Genomic DNA, 20,696 nt, shown 5'->3' with positions numbered 1-20,696 from the left:
TTGGAGAATGTCGAATGAAAAGAGAAAAACTGAGGAAATTGATACGGAGCGAGAGCGACAAAGCCGAAAATGCGCTTTCAACTACCTGAAAAAGGGGGAGGTACCCGGTCTGTCAGCACGACATGAAAGGGTGGGGAGAACAAGAGTGAGAGAGGAGTGACTGGTGTTTCTGTGTGGGTGAGAGACAGAGAGGAGGAGGGGTGAAGACAGCGAGAGAGGGAGAGAGAGGGAGAGATCCCGAGCAGTCTGTCAGATCTTGGCTGTGGTGAGGACACCCAGGAGAAGTGCATTCCTGAGGCAGCAAGCGAGGCGAAGGCAGTAAGATAGAGCGGTGGAGTCGCGACATCCTTTATATCTCTCTGTGAAAACGTCAGACTGCCTCTGACCTCAGGACTCAGGACTCTGGACTCGCCGCGCACTCCTCTCTCTCTCTCTCACACACACACACGACCTTCAGTCGCTGCCTCGCACACACCAGCCGCACAACCGGCTCTGCTGCTCTGACAGAAGTCAAAGGATTTGAGGAAAAGAGACGGAGAGAATAAAAAAAAAAAGCCGGAGGAATTAAAGACACAGCAGAGAAGGAGAAGGTCCTCTCACTCGGTGAGTGTAAGAGCTTTCGTTTTGCGGATTGTTTGAATGTGTCCTTGCCTGTTTGAATGTCGGGGAAGTTTCTCTGAAGTGAGCTGTCTCTGGCTGTTCCAGCATGCATGTTAAGAGAGCTGTTGTAAGAGTGAGAGTGTGTGTGTGTGTGTGAATATGTTTTATGAGTGGGAGAGAAACAAAGAGAATATCTCGTGTTATGTCTTTTGGGAGCTGAACTGTGTCATTACATGTACCTGTTGACTCCAGACCCGCCACACAACGTATTCTAGGAAAAAAAAAAAAAAAAAAAGGACCCAAACCTGTTTGGGTGGTACTCCACTCATTGGGCACTCGTGTTTTTTTTACTTGTTTTTGTGAGTTTTTCTCTTTGTATTGGTAGTACTCCCAGTGTGAGTCAGAGAGCCGACCCCTACGTACATGTTTTATTTTTGTGTACAAGTGTGTTGGATCTATAAAGCGTGTGCAGGCTTTCTCTTGCTGGTCCACTGTCACACGGGCTGCTCCTTTTACCACCGAGGGATTAACAACTCATTTATGGAGGGCATGAGCATGTTCCTACCTCATTCAACTGTTCACGATGTTCACATTTCAAATGCCAACACTAATACACACAACCCCTCGAAGACTATTTAAACATTGACTCATCATTATGCATGGCTTGCATATTATTGAACATCTGCCCGCATGGTACGTGTCAGATAGTGTAACTTGGAGCTACTTGTTATCCGTTCGGGGCCATCGATTGGAAACCTCTCACCCCGCCTGGAGAGTGATTTATTTTTGTTCCTGACTGACTGTGGGAGTTACACGGTTATACCTCATGTGTTATCTCTGTTTGTGTGTTTTACACAAACTTGGTTCCAGAGAGATGACGTCATAATAATAGGTTATAGCCGGAAAGAACCAAATGGATAACTTTTAATGAGGCATATATCAGAGCTTCACTTTGGTTCCCATTCATTGACTTTTATCCCAGCAATCCCATTCAGTTTTACCTCGTTTTTTTTGTTATATATTCGGTAATCGGTAATCCTTGTTTGCTCATTTAACTGTCAGGTGTTGATACTGACTGCGTACCAAAAGCTCCCTGAGAAACCAGTCGTAACAAATAGTTTTTGTTACCTTCCACCAGTAAATTGTGGAAGGTTGAGCATGTTTGCTTCCCTTGCTTAATGGAAAGCAGAGAAGCGGTCTTTGAAAGACTCAAGATAATATTCCTAAAGCAACTATCAGGTGGCGGATGATAACGGTTGCCAGCCAGCCGAATCATTATAAAACTTCCAGCTTTCTTTCAAGCCTCGTTTAGTTGGCACTTCTTTTCCCTCTCCTTCCTTTTGTGTCTCCCTCACTGCCGAGATATTTCTCGTTTTCTATCACATGAATGAGCCTGTTCAGCATGGAGAGAGCAGAGTGTCCTCTGAGAGTCGTCGTGCCTTGTTCTCCGCAATGTTATTTTTACTGCTCTTTCACTGCTCGAATACACAGATGGACTCGCCTCTTTTTCTAGGATAGTCTGTTTGTCTGTCTGTCTGCGTTCCCGTCTGTCTGTCTGTCTGTCTGTCTGTCTGTCTGTCTGTCTGTCACTCAGCTTGCATGGCAAAGAAAGCATGTCCACCCAAGCACACCGAGAGATCTCCCAGGATTTTTGATGGGATTTTTTTCAAAGTCACTCTTCGTGCCGGGCCGAGACTTAATTTCTCGCCGACCTTATCAGGAGTGTTTCCCCAACTCCTGCAGATGCACTCAGGGCCAGAAGTAATTGGAAACGCTAGGACAGCATGTCAGCAAAAATAATATGTTTGTGTGTTTTGGTTTGTGATTATTTTCAGGACGGCAGTTTGAACCACTTTCCCCCCCCACTTCTTTCTCACATGTTGCTCCGTCTACCACTCTTGTTCCCTCTTGTTCTTTGCGTGCGTCCTTCCCCTGCTTGTGCAATGTGACGGAAGGTAGTGCTGTGCGGTGCTCGACTCATGTCGGATCCATTAGGGATGAAAGCACACTGCAGTGATAAAAGATTGATCCCGGTCCTCCGCACATCACATTCACATCCTCACACCCGGCTCCCTCATCTTCCCCCACACCCCTATTTTCAATCCAAAGTCAACCCAGTTTTCAATTTATCAAATCATCTGTAATTCTCTAAATTAATCATCCTCACCAAGTTTACCATGGCACACTTTCCCCGCAGGATTTCAGAAAGGGGAACATTCAGTTTTGATCTTGTGCAGGATGCTGTACTTATCCGGTCGAACAAGATTTCAAATTCTCAGTGAAAAAAAATTCTCCCGTCTTATATTTTCCGGACAGTAATTTTAGCGCTGCAACTCCTTCAGTCCCCAGGTGCTATTTGTTGTAACAGGAAGGGTATTATGTACTTGGCTAGCAGAACCAGAAGAAGACTGGCATCCATCCCAGCACACACACAGGCCTTACTTCACCTGTTGTATCCGAGGAAGGTAAAGACAAACACAACAAACCTGTAGTTTGTTAGCCAGGAGGCTATAATTACTGAGAGGAAGGAGGGAATTTGGGGAAAGAATTTCACTGCAGTTCTGCTTTTAGATGTTAAGACATGAACCTTTGAAGAGCACTTGAAAACACATCATTGTGTTGTACAATTGCAGAATTCTTTAGACCGATATGAAACGAGCATCTTCGTGTTTCTGATCCCAGCTTTAGGTTTAAGAAGCGCATCCTTAAGGGAATGGATTTTCGCCAACTAAAAGCCATTCTACTTGTTTTTTTTGTCTTCAGTCAACCTTTTTAGGGAATGCTGTTGGAATAGTTTTAGGTCATTGAGTGGCACAAACACCCATCGCCTGAATCCTTCTTCAGTCATCCAACATGTGCAGGTCAGAGGTTATATTGATCTGAGATTGTTCTTCCGGTGCTTAGTCATCCTTAGGATATGTTCCCATTCCCAAATGAGTCCAGCTTGTAAAGTTCACCTGAGTGAATGCTGTCATGTCCTGTCAGGTTGAACTTTAGCCTTCATGGGTCTTTGCTCTGTCACCTCATCAAACCCAGAGCTTTACATTTCCTGTTCTTTAGACACTGGCAGGTTGTAGTTGCTGGGGTTTCAGACGTCTGTGTCTGTTTGTCTCTTTGTCCATGGCTCTCAATTCTACCGTGTGTAGTGATTGTAGCGCGGGTAAACATCTCTGCCAGTCCTGTGGGACGGTCATGTGACTGTGTGTGTGTGTGTGTGTGTGTGTGTGTGTGTGTGTGTGTGTGTGAGAGAATGAGCAGCAGGTTGCTCCCTTGCTCGACCAGCCATGCCGTGTTGACTCTCGGCACACAGAGCTATCTGGGCAGTAAATAACATGGTGGCTCAGCCAAGGGCCCCGGACAGGGCCATGAGGGGGGTCAAGATGCCAGCAAGAAAGAAAAAAAAAATCTGCCTGGGGCTTGGAGATACTAAATCAACAGAGGGTAGAGGAGAGCGGCATAGGATGCGACAGACTCGTCCCTCACGCGGAGAGGCTTGACGTTAGACCTGTCGTTGGATGTAGATGTGTTTGATCGAGCGCATTAGAAGCAAAACAAGTGAATGGAAAGATGGCAGCTTCTGGTCCACAACGCACATTGGTGAGCATTAGTGCACATATGCAGGAGGGCAAGAATCAGAACTGCAATAATTCACTTTTATATATTTGACAAAAAGTGTAAAAATAGATATGTATAAACTATTCTCTCTGACAACATTAAGTTTGCATTGTATGATGTCCTGAAATATCATATTATACATTTGCTAAATAATTAAGTATTAGTAATTATGATGTTTGTTTGATTTAAATGCAGCTGCAGAATCAGGGCATGATGAGTTGGAAGCATGTCACAGTATTCAGGATGAGGTTTTATTAATATTTATTTTTTAAAGAGATAGTTCTCAAAGCACCCATGAAAAGAACACTTTCACCAAATATCTAAAGATAACCAAAGTTATGTGGGTCTGTGACACCGTAGTGAAGTGTCACACACACATCTTCATTCCATCGGTTTTAAAGCATGCGCAAGGAATATACTGAAGCACAACCTTTACTGATATACATCTGTGACTGTATACGCACGACCACCATGCTTCCCACAGCCCAGTGACAAACAGACCAGAGCGGAGACTTTTGTCACCCATAGAGATGAGCAGATAAGACATACTCTCAGCCTCGGGTTACCCGCTTCTCTGCGGTTTAAGGTGTAATGGTTGACTCTGGGCCTGCTCCAAGCTGCAGCTTTACTGAGTTGCCTGGGTGTCTTGCCAGAGTCAAGCCGGGATATTTCTCAAATGAACTGAACACAAAGTGCTTCAGGTTGTATGTTGTAATGTTGTGCAGTTAATGTGCTCAACTTTTTTCATGATCAGTCCTCAGTTATCTTCGCTCCAAAACCAGACACAGCGATTGTGTGGTGAGCTTTGTTTTGACATATTTAAGGCTGGGTGTTTGTGTCCCTCTGCCTGCTGTTGAATTTTCTCTCTTTTTAACAAACACTTGTCTTTGTGCTCCCCTGTCTCTTTGTGGTTCTTGAGTAGTAGCGACTTATCTCTCATATTAGACTCAACAACAGCAGCCTTGTCAGTATTAAGCTGTGTATATGCATGTGTATTCATGCCAGAGATCTCTGCACTGATCTTGAGTCAGATCCGGGAAAGGCAGCTTTCTGCAAGTGAAGGGCCTCCTCGGACGGATACCGTCTTGGTCCCGAAGGAGTTTCTAGGATACTGGGAATCAGCCATAAATCTGCACCCCGCCCTTCTACCTCTTTCTTACTCATCTTGACTGTCCATACATCCTCCCCCCACACTTCTCTGATAGGCGTGATCGTTGCTCCTCCTCAGAGTAATGACAGGGAGAGAGAGAGCCGTGTGACACCTCCCCATCAGGCTGTAAATCAGGCTTATTGAGAGGCCCACCCTAAGCCTTTTGATCCACATGCAACACAAACAGATTCCACCCTTTACTTCCCCTATGTTGTAAATGAGCACATTTCGGGCTGGATATCAACCTCTAGTACTTTTTAGGTATCGACTAACACTGTGCATCAAATTTCTGGTCAGATTTCTAATCGTGTTTTTCTCGCTTTTTAGTCAGAAACTTATTCTACAATTTTTTTTTTCAGGCAAAGTTTTTGTTACATTCAGCATTTGAGACATTTGTCTCTATTCTTAGAATAATATACGGAAGAGTTTTGTTTCATAGTTTGGGATAAACGTTAGTGTTGAAAGAATTACACTCTATCTTTCCACATTTGCATTAACATTATCCTTAATGTGGTTTTGTCTTCTTCCCAACACATTAAACACCCACACAAGATCCAGTTTCTTGGCACTGATGCCATAATTATTCTGTATTGGTGAACCTGTGCACCCTCATGCTATCATAAAATAAAAGATGTCATTGATGCCTGTGGGAAAAAGATGCTCTCTGTCTGACCATCTTTGGTAATAGCCATCTTTGTTCCTCCATACACATGTTGGGCCATGATATATTTTTTCTTCCTTGTGTTGTGTCTGAGGTTTATTTATATTTTTTTCATTAGCCTCTTAACTCCGGTCCAGTTTCTGTTATTCACTGAAGTCAAACATTGTTCAGAGTCCGATGACACATTGTACATTCCACAGTGCTTGACTGTTCAAACCCCTCGGTTTAGACCTTATCGCAGCACAGACAACAGCATTTCTGTGGAATAAATCTACTTCATGTGAACAAATAGACAACATCGTATCAGTCTGTGGCAGGGTTTGACGTGCTGTGATAGGTCACTTGAAGGTCTGACGCACAAACACACACACACACATGCAGACTCCCGGTCTCTCCTGCTCCATGGCTGTGTTTACCTGTATCCCTGTCTCCAAGGGCCTGGTATGTTGAAACTCCCTAGGTAAATATCTGGAGGGTGTGAGAAGAGATGTTTTGCATTGCAGGCTGACCTTGGCAATGGAATAACATGTTAATCTGTACAGCCTGCGGTTTTCTCTCAAACTTTCCTTGCAGTTGTTCCAAGAACGTCACAGTCAGGAACTTTGGCTTTCAGTTTCAGAGTTAAGCCTAACCAAAACCAGAGGTGAATGGATCACATTAGCCATAGTACTAGTTTGGGAAGTGCCGTGTAATGTCCGTGACCTCAGATTTATGTCTCGGGAGGGAAACTTGGTGGACTTCTTCACTTTCATCTGGGAAAATATTCATTCAGATGATGGGTTTGTGTTTTCTCTCGGTTGGAGTCATATATTTTGGTTGTAATATTGCCGTTCCAACCCTGCTCAAGAATGTGCACCTCCTCTGTCCTGGATTGATAACCACCTCACCTATACGACTTAACTTTAGTATGTCGCTGTAAACACAGGATTTGACGGACTGAGCTTTGTGTAGATGTCAGTTTTATGGTTTTGAGTTCCCTCGTATGCCACTTTCTTTGCAGCAATACATATATATATATATATGTGTTTCCTTGGGCTTGCAAATGGCAATATCCCCTTCAGCTCAGATAAAGACTGACAAGTTTACATTGCATCACAGATTGCATGGAGTTAAAGTATGATGAAACACCAGTCTGTCACTGACAAAAAAAAGTATATACTATGACTTAAATAACATTTAGTTGCTTAGATTAAACTGTTGATGTTTTCTTTTGCATTATTTCAACCCCTATTTTGGATTATGTTTAAAGAATGTAACATAACAACAAAGAAATTGAGTGAATAATTGATATGAGCAGACATGAAAGCGGCCTTTAAATTACTAATGAGTTTAGCTTCAAACCTGTGACACCGAAGGCCGTAGCATTCCTGATTCCTCAATGGCACATGCACGCAGGCTAGCAGGCAATAAGAGCTGAGCCCCAACACATGCACCTGCAAAGAAACTCAACCATAAATAACACGTGTTAGTCATTTTAAGGCTACTCATTTCCACTCATGTACGGACAAAATTGCATCCTTGAAATTAGTAGGTTCCCTTTTACAGTTAATTTAGTTCCAAGTGAAGCATCTTTAAATTTGAGTCAGCCTGTCTGCTTTCTATCTATGTAATGTGTTATTTTGGACATGAGCTAAGTGATTGTCTGTCTCGAAGCATCTGCACGTGTGCATGCACTTAGTGCACAACCTGTATGTGTGTTGTTCTCTCGTGTGTGTGCTGTGTACATAGGAGTGTGGCTGGGAACAGAGCAATGTCCTCCTTCCCTTGCAAACCTTGCTGAGTCAGGTCGGGAGTATATAATTACACATGGGTGCCCATCAGCAGTCTGAGAGCCTTCTTCTCCAGCTCAACCAACAATACAAACTCCTGTACTCGCAGGGTGAAGCCAAATCACTCATCCTGAGCCGAGCGCTCGGCAGAGGCCGGCTCTGCCCGACCTTCCACTGCATTGTCATTCTCACCATTAGCTGCTGGATTTGTGGATGGATCCATGAGTGCGCACAAACAAATTCTTGGTCTCTAAAGTACTCGCCTCCGCTCGGTCACCAGGATTAAAGCGAACGAGAGAATGACTACGGCTAAATCAGGTATGAGTAAGTCTTTCTCCCGGTGAGATGAATAATGTAGAAGTGTTTTATCATGGCCAGGGCTGTGTAAACTATTGCGGCCACATGATCTTGGGAGTGTACCTTAACGCCTTTTCAATGAATTTCAAAACTATTTTCAAAACATTTTTTCCGCACTTAGAATAACCAAACTACCTTCAAAGCATTTTGCAATTTAGAAAAAAAAAAACCAGATTATTTCTCTCACGCCTTCTCCATTTCCTCCTCTCTTATGGTTGGGGCCAGGTTACCATCTGTCTGTGTGAGTGCTGCTGGTGATTCACGATGACTGGGATTTCACACTAAGTGCTGTTTTACACAGTATGACTGAAGTGATAGTGACAGCCACAGGTGACGGCCGGACTCTGAATTGCCATGTCGAGGCCCGTCTCAGATCAACTAGAGTAATCGACATCCACCTTTTTAAACCCTCCTCATCAATCATCAATTACATGCACAGCGATTACACAGCTTGTGTGTTCAGTGACGGTGCGTGAGATATGGAAGCGAAGAGTTTGGATTTGAGTTGTATACCTTTTTATTAGCAAGTCTGCTTTTGTAAATAGTTGGTACCGCTGCCTATATTTGTCCTTGATTTAGAAGGAAAGGTGCCCCCTGCATTAATGAACCACTGATCCACTCTCATTGAGATTTCACACTTGGAAGAGGCAATCATTATAATGGGGAAGGCTGTAGGCTGCAGCGACAGATCCCTGTATGCAAGTATGACGACTAAAGCTTATTAGTGCTGTTTCTGATTCCTTTGCGCTGAGTCATTAGCATGTCAATAGAGGAGAGATACAGGCGGACGGGGGCATTTTCAAAGAGTTGGTCGGTCACAAGCGTTTGGATTTTGTTCCGAGAAATATTTGCCAATTTAATGTGCTTTGAAAAAATGCATTATTCATTCGGTGTGTTGAGGCTTCAGTGAAGCTCGGTTAGTGGGGAACCAGGCAACCGTTCAGTCTAATTAACAAGCAGTATGTCTGGAGATGCTGCTGCCGCCTGGCCCTCTACTGTGATGAAGAAGAAGCTGCACAGTCACCGTCGTAGCAAAACACACATTTTCACACATGCATACTCTGATGTCGGCACACAAATAAAATGTTATCTCGGCAGCGCAACAAAAGCACACATAACCCAGTTTTCTTTAAAAAAATCTAGAGCAAGTTCTACAAACCACGGAGTGAACAGGATGCTGCTTGATGTTTTGTTAACAACTCCGAGACAAACTAAACCATCCAGCTGCGACTTTATTTTTCCAGCATTTTACTATCTTGTCACGCTATAAAAGCAAATAATCTCCTGTGTGAGAGGTATGTCTACATCGGAACGTTAAGCTCTCATATTGGAGCTCTGGTTTTCTCGTGTGCCCAGTGCACCACTCCCTGCTCTCTGACCGCAAGCACGAAAGCCATGCTCATTAGGACTTCTACATGGGGGTCCTGGTGTTACGTGGCTGTTTGATCATTTAGAAAACATTAGGATGCTTTTGGAGATGCAGATAAAGACCTGTCGGTGTTATTATGCAGTGTAAAGCGTCTTTCCAAATGTCTTCTGTATTTGCCCCATACTAAATTGGTCCTAGCCCGCGCAGGTGTTTTGTAGAATCCTGGAAGCAAGAAAGACATTTGATCTTTTCAAATGAGATGTTAAGGAGTCAAACAATACTTTGTGTAATGGGAGATACAAAAGAAAAGTAACACTGTGACAATTCTACAAAGCCTTGTTCAATAAAGTGCTATGTAGGGTAACTTTCCAGAGCCCAGGGGCTGCAGCTGCAAACGCTCGCTCATTATTAATAATGACGATGATGTTTGTTGCTCTCACTTAGTTGGTTACTTCTGGCATCACCTGAATACTTCTGTCCAAATGTAAGCCGTCACATAGGTAATGATAGAACCCTGAGTCAGATTAGTGGTTCGTATGCTTTTTGAAATTATAAATCACTTGAAACTCATAGGCAAGTTACAGTATAATCCCAAAGGTTGTATGTGTTTATTATATACATACTACAGCATCAAATATTCGTAGAAATTGTTGAGGCAGCCATTAGACTTTTTTTTTTTTTAATGTAATGAAACGGCGGCTGGGAATACCCACATGATTCATCGCACATTTTCCACAGAGAACCAGTTTTTAATTGCTGAAGCAAAAGTATAATTTTCTGCCATTATGAATCATTATTCTGCTGCGCTCAACTACGGGCATCTTGTGAACTTTTCTGTTTGTTTTTGGTCTCACCGGTCCTTGAACACATACACTGTGTGCTCACTTGGTCGCCTGAAACACTGGATGACAAAGAAGGGGGAGGAGGAATACAGAATGAAAAAAAGAAAACGGGAGGCAAGGGAGGACAAAAGAAAGTATCTGTTCTCTTTTTTTATGAGTTTTATCTGTGGTAACATGTGGACGCAGCAGAATGGCACTAAAAGCTGGCGTGGCACGTCAGACGACACGGCGTTGCCAGGGGCCACAAAAGAGGCGACGCTGTCTGCTGAGTGTGGAACCAGGACAACAATAGTGTCTCTGCAGGACAGATGAGACAAGGCTGCTCGGTTCCAGCACGTTACTGGCTCTTTCAGTGTTTGTGTGTCTCTGCCAACCTGGACCAGAGTGGCACTGAGGACACAGCTTCACCCGGCACTGTTCATTGTCCTCTTAACAGCAAAGCCCATTATGTCCACTTTACCCAGCCAGGGCCAGGGTCTTGTTGTCTCTGCTGATACTGATAGGGATAACAGTGTCTCCTTGTTGTGTTTCTCTGTGTTTGTGCATCAGTCTTGTGGTTCGGATCTGAAACGCTGCGTGATGTACACTCTGGCCTTTACTCCTGCCATTGTTCCGCTGGACTTCTGCTGCTGCAGAGATAGCACGGTAACCACTGGAGCGACGTCTCGTGAAGATAGGCCCAAATGGCAAGTCTGCTTGCAAACACACTTGCACGTGCAGGCTTGTACGTGAAGGCAAGCAAACCCAACCTTTGACCATCGCACCAGCATGACACATTGTACTGTACTTCCCGTGCACACACACACACACACACAATACACACCCAGTAAGCATACTCTTCTACTAGCCTCAGGCCTCACGTGTTGAAAGCTGCCGTGCATTCATAGCCTTCCTTGGTTTTTCCTGGTAAGCGTTACTCTGTTTTGCATGTTACTGAATACTGCTTATGACTAGAACAGAAATGATTGGTTCATCTTCAAATACAATCGAGGAAGAAGTGTGTGTTTGTCCAACTGCATGATTACTGTAAGTAATACTGTCTTGCTTTTAAATTCTCACGTGTAAGGGAAAACACAACAATATGCACAACAGTTTGTGGCGATTGGATGTCTGCATTGTTGCAGTTTCGGCATTTAGACACTTCTCCGTGCCCGGCGTGTCCAAAAAGGCCCATCAATTCCCAGCCTGTCACTGTTGCTCACACAGGATGGCTAACAGACGAGCCGAATCATGCCCAGGGCTGTGGTGCTAACCACTTTTGCCTTGAGTCGAATCCAGCGAGCAGCTGGGAGGCTGTTATTGAGGAGAGACAGACAGAGGCACAGACAGGGTGATGAAAGACGCAAAGCGGGTTAGCTGGATGGGTGAGCGATGCTGAGAGGGAATGGCACATGGCTCCAATCACTGCGCTTTTCTCTATCCATCTTATCTGACATTCCTGTCCCCCCCCCCCCCCCCCCCCCCCACACACACACACATTTATTCTCTCCATTTCTCATTTGCTCACTGTTTGTCATCCTCACTGTCTTTCTTTCTCTCCCTTGTATGACTAGCCTATTTTAGGTATTCAATGTAAGCTCCCCAAGTGCCTCCTTTGTGGATTTCCGTGTGTCCGAACCTGGAGTGTGACACTTTTGATTGCTTCAGTTTGCTGATTACCTCCCAAATATGAAATGTAATTTTTCACCATTTTCTTGAATGTTTTTCCTCTGAGAAAACACGTGACGTGCCAGAGCTCAGAGTTTCAACCGAAACTGTCCTGTACCCATTTTTGGTGGGTGGGGCTGGCGTTTTTTCTGTTTTGGGGGTAACCTGAGATTAAAGGGTGGCGTGTGGAAAATGATGCCTCTCGGACAACTTTAGTGGCTTATATTAGTGTGTGTGTGCACGTGTGTGGGTGTGTGTCATGACTGTAAATGTGCAACGCCTTCTGAAGCCGGTGTTTGTTTTCAGCGTTTGCATGTTGACTCTGAAACCAAACATTCTCTAGTAAGCTTGGAGTCGCCCCCTTTTCGGATCGCAAATGTTTTGATTGACAGACTGTTTGACAGGCTTCTGCAGTATTTCATCCATTGTTTCAGCCCCCCGTCGTGGTTCAGAGATGGTACACTTTATGATTCCGAGACATGTCTTTTCATTTCTTAAACAATGTAAAGGTGCTTCTCCACCATCTGTATTTCATTGAGAACTGAGAACAGGACTCCAGAGCTGCGCTGAGAAAAAGGAGCTGCGTTCGGCGGATGTCTGGATCTTAGTGTTGTGCCTGTGACAAAGAGAATAGATAGCAACCTGAGACTCACAGGCCTGTTTGTTTCCTGTTAGTGCAGATTATCACATTTCACCAGCCAGGAGGGACGAGAGAGAAGCATCATGGGAGGGGGGAATTCAAGCAGGCATGTATTTAACAAAAATGTCAAGAGTTCAAGATCTGTTTGATCTTTGTTCGCAGTTTTCTCACTATTTACTCTCAGTTTTAAAAATGCTTCTCCATACAGGAAAGTTTGGTTCTGGCCTACGAGGTAGTATTGCAGTGCATGAGGCTTGAAGACTTGAAATGTTCCTGCTCACCTCTGCATGTTAAAAAAATCTGCATATTTTAGCCTCCCAGCTAAAGTAAATGATTGTCTACTGACTCTGTGACTCAACTAGTCAGGGTTAATTATGCATTTCAACACAGCACACTCTGTGCTGTCTTAAAGAAACACATTGACATCTCCTGGTGTTTGGTTTTGGTAAGCACTCCCTTTTCGATTCAACTTTCTCTCCAGGTGAAACCACCACGCTCGCGTGGCTGAAACTATTTTTTTTCACCACATGTGATCCACCGGATCTGTATCTCCTGTGATCTCGATCCGCCGGTTCAATCTCTGAGCCGCGCCGTCATTCCCTCCCGTACGCGGTGTCACGTTGAGCTGTTCTGTGTGATGTTGTTGCCACATCAGATAGGCTGTTGCTCCCCAGCAGAGTTTGTGTTTGCTGTTCAAACAGCGGACAAGTAATGGTGGTGCGGGGCAGCTAGGTCAGCGGCAGACGAGGGGCGGGGTGAGGGCTTTGTTAAGAAAAGCAGGAATTCTTCCGGCTGGCAGATGAAGTCAGTGCATTCCTCCAAAGCAGCCAGTGGAGCAGAGCCAGGCCCTGAATGAGGGGCAAGATAATGGTGGGGCTCAGTGTTAAACACCTCCCATTGAGAACCGGAGAGACAGGCGGAAAGAGAACACCATCTGTCTGACTCTGGGTGAAGAGTTGTCTTTTACCCACCTAGGCTACAAAGTTTCCTTTACTGTGCCAAGCTCCAGAGATAATCCTGCCACCGCCCAAGGCATTTTACTTTTTATGAGCACTGCGGTTTTTTATTACCTTGTTTTGAAGCTTCGCTGTAAAAGTACAGACCGAGAGACAGACGGAGGACTGAACATAACAATATTCATTTAAGTGAAACCTGCTGCCCGACGCGTGGAAGGCGACCTGCTGATGTAGTGTATGAAGTCTGATGAGACCCAGTTCTGGTCCTGCGAAGGGACTCAAACTGAAGAGCAGACATACACACACACACACACACGCACGCACTTTCTTGTTCTATCTTTCCTGCCATGTTTCTATGTATCGCTACCCGCACAAACACCCTCCCCTAAACATAGACACACTTGAGTTGCTCCACTTTCCCTGTCCGTTCCCCTCGGCAGTAAGCTATCATAACTGCTTTGAAGGAGGGCAGCAGAGCGTTTAATTGGGTTACAGATTGGCATTTATGCTTCCAGGTCCACGAGATACTGCCGGGGCTCTTAACTAACCACTAGGAACTTAACAAAATGCTACACTGCTCTCCCCCCTCGGCTGCTGGTCTGGAAATTCACAATTCAATCACACTCTCACTCAGCACAGTACTTTTTGAAGTCGGCACTGTTTGGACGAGAAACTGGTATTTCAACAAATTGACGAACAAGTGAAGTGCCATGTATATATGACGGCTTGTTTAGGTTAGCAACAAGTTGTGTTACATGTTGGGGTAAGATAACATTATGACAAATCAAGCCTTTGGAGAGTTAGCAGGGTGTTTTTTTTGTTCTCTCATTAAGCTCCCTACTTTTACTACAATTCCAAAAGTTTGTTGTTTTAACTTTGAAATTGGATGTCTAGACTAAATCCTCAATCTTATCAACACACGTGTAACATGTCTCTCTCTTTTTACTTTTTCAGAGTCTGTGCCATGCAGTGTTGAGTTGAGGCAAGCCAAGCTGAAGTGATCCGTTGTAAAGACCATCTTACCCTTCGCCTCCTGCTGCCTGGTCCCAGATGGAGCTCAAAGTGTGGGTGGACGGAGTGGTGCGGGTGGTGTGCGGCCTGTCTGAGGAGACGTCCTGCCAGGATGTGGTCATCGCTCTGGCCCAGGCCATCGGTGAGAATACCAGCCTCCCAGCTGTGGTTACTTGGCACCTTGTCTGTGTGCTTGATTAAAGTATCTTGCCTGAAGTGATTAGATAACAGCGATCGGGAATTTGAGTCAGAGAAAACATGAGTACATGCTAAGGTTGAAACAACCCGGATCAGCACTCACCTTTTCATTCTCCTCTGACCCAAATTGAGTTACACTGTTGGATTTTCAGGGGGTCAGTTTGGATTTCCGGCTCCCTGTCTCTGTATCCTCTGGCTTTATTCAAGCCTTACGCTGCAGCAGCGTTGAACAACATAAATCCAGATTTAGCACTCTCCTCCTTCCATGAGTGAGCTGCCTGCCAAGTCATCAGGGAGGGCTTGTCCTAATTTCAAGGTCCTTGTGGAAACTTCAGTTTATTTGAACATTTTTTACATGTTGTGCAAGACTTACGAAGAAGCCTTTCTTCCAGTCCTCAGAGGCAGAGATTTAAAGGTATCAGCGTTATCATAATGCATCGGATTTCATTTGTTCACTGGCGCTACTTGCGTAGAAGCTGGATTTAAATCAACAGCATTAATACAGTGAAGGAGAAGAAAGTTCTTGACTGCCTCTTCAGTCTGCTGAGATATCTGATCGTTCATGTTGTTGGAGGTGCATGTCTTTGTCCTCACTCCCTGTTTCTGTCTGTCCCCAGGTCAAACGGGCCGCTATGTTCTCATCCAGCGTCTTAGGGATACAGAAAGGCAGCTGTTGGCCACAGAGAAGCCTCTGGAGTCTCTGGCTAAGTTAGGCCAACATGGAGGCGAAGTTCAGTTTTTCCTGCGCCGTACCGGCCCGAGCAGCAGTGACGGGCCCAGCTCAAAACAGGAAAGGCCAAGCCCCCCTCCACTGCCCAAGCTTGCCGAGCCAGAGCCTTCCAAACGCGCCCAGCCTAAGAAAGCGCTCACCTTTAACCTAGGGCCATCCACTTCTCCTAGGACCAAAGACAAACAGTTTCAGAGGTCTGCTCGGGACTCTCCAGAGCGACGAGCCTCCCCGTCTCCTTCTCCCAGCCCTGTTTCCTCTCATGTGGCATCTCCATCACCATCGCCACCTATAGGCCCAGCCAAAGAGGAGGTCTTTAGGAAGGTTCTTCAGCAACAGGAAAGACTGAGGGCCATGGAGGCCCAGCTAGAAGCTCTCGAGAGGGAGTCGCATACCTGGGAGCGTCCCTACTCATCTCCGTGTCCTTCACCAGTTTCTGACGCTCACTTGCAGGAAGAGCTGGACACTTTGGAGCTAGAGATGCGAAGGAACCAGGGCGAGCTGGCCCACGAGCAGTACTGGGAGGACGAGCTTCAGGTAGAGGTAGAGAGGGAGCGAGGAATGAGAAAGAAGCTGGGGGAGCTCCATGCCAAGCTCGACGACTGCGGACGGCGGCTCCACGACTTCTCTGTTCGCTCGGCTCACCTGGAGCAAGAGATCCAGCGAGAAAGCCAGACGGAAAGCAAAGCCAACGGACCCGAGGAACCCCTCGATGCCATTAAGGCAGAGCTCCAGAGCCAGGAGAATCACCGGACAGAGCTGGAGGCGCAGCTGTCTGAGACTGACAAGGCTCTGGGGAAAGCAGAGACTCTGATGCAGGTAAGGAGAGAGGTGACGGTTCTGGAGAAAGGGCTATAAACCCACATCGGCCCGTGTGTTGTTATTTGAGGGGTGTAGCACAGACCCTCTTCTAGCCATACTGTAAAACTGTATCCCTCTCCTACCTGCACACTGCAGCAAACAAACAACAGTGCAGAGACACTTGAACACATGATTTATTGTGGCATTATTTTTATATCTGAATAATTACTCAACAAAGTATGATGACATGAATGCTGTATACTCATATCCTTATGTGTATGAAAATGTTATATTGTCTGGAAAACAATTTGCAGTCTCGCCACACTGGTTTGGCAGGTATCTTGTTGTATGCATGTTCTCAACACATGGTTACCAATGGTGTTTATATTACATTGCCAGTATCTACATATTATTGTACCCTGTGTATGGAAAAAGAGATTAAAGCGGATTGATTTGTAGAACAAAAGCCCCTTTTATTGGATCTACTCAGCCTCAATGTATGCTAGTGTGTGATGTCATTGTTTGTTTACTGGTGGTTGTCATAGATGTGGCTGTATGTCAATAAAAGCTGAACCCAGTTTGAAGCTTGAAAGAGTTTCCTCATAATCCAAATAAAAACCCAGTACTCGGGTATCCACTTCATGGAGCTCATTTAGACTAGTTCCAGCCAGGGGAGTGAATAATTTAATTTTGCTTTTATTGTAGTATGGTTTTGAATGTTTTGCCAAAAGGAAATGGAGCCCAGTGAAAACAAGTGCTTCCATGTTTTCATTAGCATAGCCAGACTGAAAGGTCTTTGTGTCTAATGCTCAATCCACTGGGCTAAAGGTAATAACTGACAAACTGGCTGCAAAACTGATTAAAACATGACGATAAGCTCATTTGCTTTTCAGTCAGTCATCCTTGGAGCGACTGACTCAACATTTACAGCCCGATTGATGGAACAGAGAAGGACTGTGTCATGATCAATTTGCCAATTATATAGACAGCATGCTGCTGCAGAACAGAGCTATTAGGTTTCAGTTTTTTCCTTCTTCATACATCCTGGTATAATATGTACCACCATGTCATAACAGGACTGCAAGAGTTTATAATCCAAAAGCAACCACAGAGGCGTTTGGCCACCCAGGCAGTTGTCGCCTAGAAATGAGATGCATGTAAATACTCGTAACATAATACGATATAAAACAGCTCAGTTCAGAGTAATTGAAAGGGGTGCATGTCTTACTGTGTCCGTCATCAGTCAGCCGATGGGTCGAGGCTGACAGTCGAGTGTTTGAGTGTTGGTGATGATGAGCACAGCATTACTGCCATTAGGCTAATGGAGGCAGGCCATGCAGGTGTGAACTGCATCAGCAGGCCACTGCCTCCATCCAACATCCATTACAGGCACAAACACCCACACAGGCGCTAGAGTTGGGGACTCCGCCATGCTGCTGCTGCTGCTTCCTGTCCTGTGCGCAGACACATTGATTAAGCACAAATGGATAGTCGATTAGGACTGATTGACTGGCCTGTTTGTAGGCATCACAGTTTAATCTGCGTGCGCAAAGGGGATGCCACCGTCTCTGTGGAGCATCTCCCGTCTCCGTCCGTTAATTTATTGGAGGTGATAAATATCTTGGCCCCTTGGCACCTGGTCGATTATGACAACTTTGAAATGCAGCAGGCAAATGAGCATTTGTATGTGTCCATTGATCAGCAGGGGCCTCAGGCTTTTGGAATCGGATGGAATTAGAAAAATGCTTATGGCGGATGTGGGACTTTGATGATTCATTGCAGCTGAATAGTCTGATGGTGGGTGATGGCTGATAGTCTCTGTCAGTGAAAGGAGACTCAAAGTGTAGACTCTGCTGCCCCCTTATGGTGAGAGGTTGCTTGACAGTGGAAGTAATGTGGTCTAAAGGCAAAATACATTGAAGTACATTTTTTATAAACTTCTGCCGTTGTTTTGTTATTTTAACAGTCAACGTTCAAGCAGTACAGAACATAATTGTATCTCCTGAATAACAAACATAATTACCTCACGCTATTTTCATATGCCACATCCGTTGACAGGCAAACAAGGTGTCAGTACTCAGTGAGTCACCGCTGACTGATGTGAGCCCTCAATCGTCCTTTGTTTTCCTCGCTCATCCATGTTTTGTTTTTCCATTTCAGAACAAGCAGGACGAGCTTGAGGAGTTGAATAAGGAGCTGAGGCAGTGTAACCTGCAGCAGTTTATACAGCAGGCGGGTGTCCTGCCAGTGCACACCCACTCCCGCACCGAGCTTCAGGAGCAACTGGAGCAGTTAGAACTGGCACATCTTCTGCATGAAGGGTACAGGAACGGAGGTATGGAAACACAGCTCAGCATTGCATACTCTGCTGTTAGACTTAGAGGACTGGCCCTCTCATCGTGTTTCTGTTTCTCCACAAGGCCTCAGCGCAACTCAAATGGAGTCGCCGCCTCGCCCCACTGCCAAACAGTTCCTGGGACATCCACGCAACCTGCAAAACCCTCTAGTGTCCAGTCTCAACCCCGAGGGTGTGTATGTGTGAGACCCTGCCGCTTCCCAAGTCCATCCTGCTCTGCTCGTGTCCTGCCCTGCTGTCCCCTGGTCCCAGAGCCCCTTGCCCCCCATACTTTCTACCCCGGCTTGATTGGGTTTAAGGCTACAACTACCGGGGTGTTTTGGTGTCGGGTAGTGGAAGCATCTGTGTGGTGGATCCCTGCTCCTTCTCAGCAGCTTCCCTGTGCTCTACCTTTTAAAGGCTGAAAGACTTCACTTCTGCGCCTAACTCTTCCTGTCTATTTTCTATGTTTTACAGTTTATTTAACACATTCCTCCTTCCATTTTTTCAAGTATTCCTGCTTTAATTCTGTGGGTCTATCTATCCTTTCATGTGTCTTCGCCCTGCTCTCCTCCTCTCTCACTGTTTGCTTCTGGACTAATAGTAGCTGCTTTTTGGTTCTACTTTAATATATCCAGGAACTTGCTCCTGATACACCACTCTGTAATACAGAGCGGCCTTCCCACTTTCAAGTCAACAATCGTCTACTGACGGCTGCTTTTCACAGTATCTCCATGTAACGCATCGATCGCACTGGGAATGACTGTAGAAGACATTCTGATTGTAGTGCTGTTTTTACACTGTGACATGGGAAGATAGGAGACCAATGCCATTTCAGTTTGCCTTTTATGTACGGATACTATTTATATGTGAGAGGGGGTGTATCTATACAATGCCTCGTACTTTGGTGACGCTTGACTTCCAAAGAGCAAGAGCCTTTCATGAAAGGTCTCTGCAAAATGTGTTGCACTGTCCCATTCTCTTCCTGTGTGAAGCCTTGGTTTGCCTACAGAGAAATGTGTCTTTCTGTTCTCTATCTTTGCCCGACTTGAGGACGATTTGTTTTACAAAGTTTTTGCCAACCTATTTCTTTTCAAGCTCCATGTTAAAACAAAGGTATACATTTCAAAAGTAGTGCAACGAGGTCATGGTTTGTTAAAATACTTTTTCGCCATTGGGATGTATGCGCCTGGTTCTTCTGCTGTCATCACACTTAACATTTGACCTGCCATAACGTGTAAAGTGTACTGTAGATTTAGTATAAGCTCCCTTACCTCAGCCCTTCTAGTGAACATCAAGCAGTATGTGAAGCTGCTGCTCTCAGTTGTCTTCATCACTGTTATCCACAAATAACCATCCAAACCACCGAAACCAACATTTACTTTATTATAGCACTTATCGTCCTATTATGTTTCCGTTATGCCGACAGGTCAAAGTGACGTGTGTTGAAGTGTGCACGCTCTCCTACCATCTGCAGTTTGATGTTTTCTTTGTTTGATTATACAACATCTTAGATTTTGCGATAGAAACATTGCTTGAACCGTTTCTATCCCAAAATGCTACTCCGACTGCGAGACAGTCATTCTCCACAACCCCCGATGGGTAAAGGAATTAACCCAATAACTTTCCGTGTGTCAGCGAGTGTTTCTCATTGGCTTGTGTAAATATCCTGACTGACCCTGGTGTCTCCTGCTGTGTCTTAGCTGAAACATGTTTTCCAAACAAAGGGATCATCATCCCCACTTATTTTTGTGTGTCTTGCAGTCCTGACATCCCGAGAGTCGTCATGGAGATAAAACATGGACCGCAGGGCCAAAGGAGAGTTGTTCACTGTTCTGTCACCGTCACCTCTTATTCAACCCCTTTCTTTGTAATTAATTATTTAATCGACCATGGTATACATACTGTATATACATAAGACAAATATATTTACAGAGTTTTGCTACTGTAAACACTGCAAAGTATCTGTATGAAATGTAAAATAATTTAGGAACATTTTACCTAGAGCAATTACTATT

The 20,696-nt window shown here is 45.0% G+C and overlaps 1 protein-coding gene across 2 annotated transcripts in view; it reads left to right on the top strand.

Moving 5' to 3' along the window:
* Positions 1-20,696, top strand: part of rassf7a (Ras association domain family member 7a) — a 31,552-nt gene extending 10,856 nt beyond the window's left edge. The window contains exons 1-6 of one of the 2 annotated variants that reach the window (XM_068602145.1): positions 225-603; positions 14,561-14,759; positions 15,433-16,361; positions 18,504-18,678; positions 18,764-18,871; positions 20,443-20,696. In XM_068602145.1, the coding sequence (XP_068458246.1) occupies positions 14,657-14,759; positions 15,433-16,361; positions 18,504-18,678; positions 18,764-18,871; positions 20,443-20,474 (1,347 nt within the window). In that variant the 5' untranslated portion in view covers positions 225-603; positions 14,561-14,656 and the 3' untranslated portion in view covers positions 20,475-20,696. Of the gene's footprint in view, positions 1-224; positions 604-14,560; positions 14,760-15,432; positions 16,362-18,503; positions 18,679-18,763; positions 18,872-20,442 lie in introns of those variants that run through there. The other variant, XM_068602144.1, reaches the window with a different exon arrangement.

Source organism: Clinocottus analis, unplaced genomic scaffold (assembly GCF_023055335.1).
Source record: "Clinocottus analis isolate CAN_PGR_092001 unplaced genomic scaffold, fCliAna1.0.p SCAF_6, whole genome shotgun sequence".
NCBI classification, from domain to species: Eukaryota; Metazoa; Chordata; class Actinopteri; order Perciformes; family Cottidae; genus Clinocottus; species Clinocottus analis.
Note: the sequence above shows the minus strand (reverse complement) of the source record. Positions and strands in the feature narration are given on the sequence as shown.